At 37.9% G+C, this 5,940-nt stretch overlaps 1 protein-coding gene across 2 annotated transcripts; it reads left to right on the top strand.

Moving 5' to 3' along the window:
• LOC111807127 (RNA-binding protein BRN1) lies at positions 1-4,312 on the top strand. Of its 2 annotated transcripts, XM_087129335.1 has the most exons (9): positions 2-306; positions 519-601; positions 1,287-1,338; positions 1,488-1,613; positions 1,717-1,796; positions 2,583-2,762; positions 3,122-3,458; positions 3,544-3,687; positions 3,847-4,312. In XM_087129335.1, exons 1-9 carry the CDS (start codon positions 126-128, stop codon positions 3,972-3,974), a joined length of 1,311 nt encoding a protein of 436 aa, XP_086985461.1. In that variant the 5' UTR covers positions 2-125; the 3' UTR covers positions 3,975-4,312. The 2 variants fall into 2 exon arrangements, with proteins under 2 accessions (XP_086985462.1, XP_086985461.1); XM_087129336.1 differs by lacking the exon at positions 3,544-3,687 and having other exon boundaries at positions 1-306.
• Positions 4,313-5,940: the final 1,628 nt, after the last annotated feature.

A 5,940-nucleotide genomic window follows, 5' to 3' on the forward strand; every position in this document is an offset into this window, starting at 1 on the left:
AGCACTCATTTTTTTCTCTGCGAAGACTTTCAGAAGGAAAATCCAATATCAGAGAGAGAAGCGACGGCGAAAACTAGAGAGAGACAGACACAGAGACAGAGAGAGAAAGCTTGAAACCGGCATTAATGGCGGAGGGGAGTGGAGGAGGAGAGAGGAGTAGTCAGGAGGAGGAAGACAGCGTCAAACTCTTTGTTGGTCAAGTGCCGAAGCATATGACCGAAGCTCAACTTCTCGCAATGTTCCAAGAGTTTGCACTTGTGGACGAGGTCAACATCATAAGAGACAAAACCACTCGCGCCTCTAGAGGTTTTTCTCTTTGATTTCAACTTCAGCGTCTCTCGTTCTTATTTTTCTTAGTTTACATTTACACTAGCATTCTCTCTGTTTTGGTTGTGTGTTGTTGCTTGTTTGTGGTTCGATTGATTTTGAGAGGTCTTTAACCGATAAACATTGTGAATTGATGTGCTGATCCCTAATATTGTTGTGATTTGGGCTTGTTTTGGTTACTACATTTTCAGGTTGCTGTTTTGTGATATGTCCTTCGAGGCAGGAGGCGGATAAGGCGATCAATGCTTGCCATAACAAGAAAACTTTGCCTGGGGTTAGTGGAATCTGGACGTTTTTATGATTTTGTATAATTTATGTCTCTTTCTCTCCCAATGTTTTGTAATTTATATCTTTTTTTTTTTTTTTCTTTCTTGTCGATAATGCTAATCAATGCAACTGATCGATTCGATGACTTGGCCTTGTACGTAATCGCTGTTATCGGTAACCTAGAAGAAGTCTTGGATTTTTGTAGAAGCTGCTTTCTAGTTTTAGATACAGCACATTGTGATGTATCTTATATATGGACTTAAAAATGAACTCGAAGCGCTCTACATTTCTTGTGGAGCCAACTTGAGCGGACGCTTTAAGCTTTCACGTCCCTTTTTCTTAAGAAAAAAAGTTGTTGATCTTTTCAATTATATATTATAGTTTAACTCTCAAAGGTGATACCCTTGTGCCTGGACATGCTCTGACGATGAACAATAGAGAAAAGAGTAAAAATAAATAAAACCTTTATAGGAAGCTGGCTTTTACAAAATTAAGTTAACTATGCACATCATTGGAGTGGGATCAACTTTTGACCCCTAAATTATGGCTTTTTGTCTTAAATTTTGGAGCAATGATTCTCTGATGTTATGATTCTTCTTGTAATTATCCTTTTATGTTTCCGTTAACTCTGTAATTAAACAATGTTTATCGTCAAATTGATTAGTAATACCTCTCCTTTTCCATTCAATCAGGCTTCTAGTCCGTTGCAAGTAAAATATGCAGATGGCGAGCTGGAAAGACTAGGTGTAATATCATGCCCTGCTTGAATATTTCATCTAAAAGATGGTTCTAATATCTATCACCTACATCGCCACTTTCTTCATGAGCTTGTATTTATCTTGCTAAAAGATTAATTTTGGATAGTAATGATTGGTTTTTTGTGAAAAGAGCAGAACACAAACTCTTCATTGGAATGCTTCCAAAAAATGTATCTGAAGATGAAGTTTCTAGTCTTTTCTCTCAATATGGAACTATAAAAGACTTGCAAATATTAAGAGGTTCGCAGCAGACAAGTAAAGGTAGTTTTTGGTTTGTTTCAGCTTGATGTTAGTTGAAATTATGAAAGATCTCACACATTCAGTTGAATCTTCACCATTAGCTCCATATGTTGCTCAAGTTCAGGTTGTGCATTCTTGAAGTATGAGACGAAGGATCAGGCTGTTGCAGCACTTGAGGCAATTAATGGAAAGCATAAAATGGAGGTAATGTAAATTAACTTGTCTACTCATTTATCGCTGAGTTAATTTTCTAGAAATGTTTAGCTTTTCAAATTTAGTTGATAGGTGGTCAATACCAAAATCATTGAAATCATAGATCCCATAATATTGTCTGAATATTTCATTTCTGAAAAAGGGTATTGCTCGCTCTTGTTATGTTGAACCCTTTTATTCATGAGAATGTTGATGTAAATTTTATTCCCCGCCTCTCAAGATCATTTCATGGATAGCAGTTATGTATCGTGATATTGTATTGCAGTAATATTCTATTAGTTTGATAATGTTTTACTCTCAGTCCAGCTACATCTATCAATGGGAAGAAGGCATCGGGGGTTCTGATAAGGATATTTAAATTTGTGTTCAGAGCATTGCTTTGCATAAACTTGCATTAAACATGAATATTTTTGTTTCTTCTTTTTGTTTCCCTGTTGCTTAAGACCGTATTCTTTTATTCTTCCATTGGTTTTACTTTTATTTTTAATGAATTTTATAATGGATGAATGAAACTAATAGTCATACTTATACTAGCAGATGGTATTGTGGCCTGGCCCTGGACAGAATAGCATTTATTTATTTTTTCTAAAAAAAAAAATGAAATTCGTTGTAGCTGTAACTGGTTGGAATTTTTTCGGTGAGGAATTTGTCATACAAGTCAAATTGGTTAGTTAAATTCATTATCATCGATAGTCGAGCTTTCTTGCACGAGCCAACATCTTTTTGGGGCCGACATACTTTAGCCAACATCATTTGGTTGTTTTTTCCCCTACTCAGGGATCCAGTGTCCCTTTGGTTGTTAAATGGGCTGACACAGAGAAGGAAAGGCAAGCTCGGAAAGCTCAGAAAGCTCAATCACAGGCCTCTAATGTGCTTAATCCCGACTCTCAACGCTCTTCGCTGTTTGGAGCTGTGCCACTGGGTTATATTCCACCATATAATGGCTATGGTTATCAGGTCAGTTTTGCAAGGGGATTATTTTTGGGCTTCTTCTTTAGTATGTATGTATGCATTTGTGTGCAATGATATATATATATATATATTTTTTTTTTTCTTCCTGTTTCTCTTTTATTATTATTGTAGAGGGTCTGTGCTGTCCTTGTTCTTGTTCTTTTGGTTGTCATGCTTTCAAAAGAACGCCATTCATATCTCTTTTAAATTAGAGGAGTTATTAATGAACGTTATAAATCAGACACCTGATCCATGATCTTAATCTTGATTTCCTTTTGAGTGGTTTTCATTTTCATGTTTGAATTGAAATTTTTTATATTGAAATAGGAGGGTAGCCAATGATAGTCTCTGCATTCTCTTTGTAGGCTCCTGGAAGTTATGGGCTTATGCAGTATCATCTACCTCCAATGCAGAATCAATCTGGTTTTCCCAATATGATACCCCAATTAAACCAAGGAAATGCAATGCGTGGGATCCCACCCGACCTTGGCCCAGGTATGGCCACTAGAAATTATGGCATGCCTCCTGCAAGTTACGTTGGCTCTGCGTATCCTGCAGTTCCAGGTCTTCAGCATCCCATGACATACCCTGGAGGAATGATGAGTCCTGGGGTTGTGAGCAGTTCACCTGGGCCATTTACTGGTGGTAACAATAACTCTCCAACGTCTAGTTTGGGTAAAGGCTCTGGGAGTCAGATTGAAGGTAGGTAGTTATTTCTGTTTTTGTCCGACTTCAATTTACTGATTGGTTGAGTTTCTGAGAATTATACTTATCTCTCTTACTCTAGGCCCACCTGGTGCTAATCTTTTTATTTATCACATACCTCAAGAATTTGGTGATCTGGAGCTTGCTAATTCTTTTCGAGCATTTGGTCGAGTTTTGAGTGCTAAAGTATTTGTTGACAAAACATCTGGAGTTAGCAAATGTTTTGGTGAGCACGGTTGATTCCTTTAATGGGTAGCTGACATTTTTTTCTTACTCCTTTACACCAACTTCGTGCAAAAACAAATGTTGAAGATGAAGTGTTCTGATCATTCTCTACTATATTTTGGTAACTGTAGCCGTTTATTTAACCTTGCTCCATCTACAGGATTTGTTAGTTATGATTCAGTCGAGGCTGCTCAATCTGCCATAAGTAGGATGAACGGATGCCAATTAGGTGGAAAGAAATTAAAAGTCCAGCTGAAGAGAGACAACAAACAAAGCAAACCATATTGATTCTTAGTTATGTGATCCAACGCAGCCAAGCTGCTACCACTTGCTTACATCGGGGGGTCCCAAAAGCACACGACAGTCATTCCATTATCAGATCTTAGGGTGGATTGGAATGGCCTGGTTAAAATTCATTACTCCATTCTGCCTGTGATTGCATCATCAGATGAAATCAAAGATACTTGTAACATCGTTCGGCCATGCTGATGCGATTTGTAATTTATGTATCTTGGAAGATTAACATTCTTTAATTGATTCTTCCGGGACATCTGTTGACTGTAAAATACAATGTAATTATAAATGATCTCTTGATTCTTTTAGGTTATTGATTTAGTATTGCTTAATTTGATGCTTTTGCCTTCTGGTTTCTTGTATTCTTTGAAAGAAACTCATCTCTTGCTTTCATACTGTGGGTTGGGCATTCAATCCTTACTTCTTCAAGCATATCTTGTTTTAGATTATCTATTACAAACTACCATTTTTATCTAGAACTAGGAGCCTATTGGAGATGATCAAAATAGTTCCATACAATCTGACATCCCTTTCAATGTGTTGACTCAAACAGCAAAAGATATTGGTTATACATGTGGCTTTGCTGCTTTTCTGCCAGTGCACAACTTGTACCTTTATTTTGACAAGCATAAACATATGACTCTGTTTTCTTTGATACTTAACTCTGTAATCTGATTTTCTTTTGCAGTCTTCCAAATAAAAATGCTGGATGGTTTCTTCCAAGGCAACTTATCAGCTGTAGCATCATACAGGTATTACGGTTAATCGGTTCGAAGTTCGATTCCTCCCAGAATATTTTGTGTTTTGAAATCACATTTGATGACTATTGTTGTTCTAAATTTTTAGGACTCAATTACTTTACTTGATCTGCTGCTTGTTATTATTCTCATGGCAATGGTAATGTTCATAATGGACTTCGCTTTTTCAGATGGTTGATAATGTAACCGTCTAAGCCCACCACTAACAGATATTGTCCTTTTTGGGCTTTTTCTTTCGGGTTTCTCCTCAAGGTTTTTAAAATGCGTCTACTAGGGAGAAGTTTCAAATCCTTATAAATAATGTTTCGTTCCCCTCTCCAACCGACATAGTCACAATCCACCTCCTCCCCTTGGAGCTCAGCAACTTTGCTGGCACTCGTTCCCTTTTCCAATAGATGTGGGATCTCTAGATCCACCTCCCTTCGGGGCCCAGCGTCCTTGCGGGCACTCGTTCCTCTCTCCAATCGATGCGGGATCTCACAATCCACCCCCCTTCGAGGCCCAACGTCCTCTCTGTCACACCGCCCGATGTCCACCCCCCTTCGGGCCTCAACATCCTAGCTGGCACATCGCCTGGTGTCTAGCTGCTACCGCTAGCAGATATTGTCCTCTTTGGGCTTTTCCATTTGGGTTTCCCCTCAATATTTTTTAAAATGTGTCTGCTAGAGAGAGGTTTTCACACTCTTCTAAATATTTCCTCTCAAGGTTTTTTAAAATGGGTGAGAGAGGTTTCCTCACCCTTCTAAAGAATGCTTCGTTCCCCTCTCCAACCGATGTAGGATCTCTCAAATAAAGTTTGTGTTGAAGCTTCGTTTAAAGAACTTTCAAACTGCTGATGACATTGTCTTTCTCCCTGTTCATTTCTGTTTTTTAGTTTCGTCTTGCTATTCCCTTCCATTCATGCATCAATTCTTACCTCTGTGTGCCGTTAAGTTTCATAAAAGCTACGAAGTTTCTTTATGATAGAGACAATTCTAAATGCATCATTGATCTGTTCAGGGATATTGGAAAAGACATACTTTTTTCAGTTTAGACAATTCAAGGATGGTGGATGGATGGAGCATCTACCATGAAAGCGCAGTAAGAAGAAAATATGTCCATCACATTTGAATTAGCTTAAATTAAAAGCTTATGTTATTTTCCACTTAGGCATTCAAAGAATTATGAATCTGAATTTTCCTTATCTGTCCCTGTTAATGCAT

The sequence above is a fragment of the Cucurbita pepo genome, chromosome 12, assembly GCF_057944985.1.
Source record: "Cucurbita pepo subsp. pepo isolate OVF chromosome 12, ASM5794498v1, whole genome shotgun sequence".
Lineage (NCBI taxonomy): Eukaryota > Viridiplantae > Streptophyta > Magnoliopsida > Cucurbitales > Cucurbitaceae > Cucurbita > Cucurbita pepo.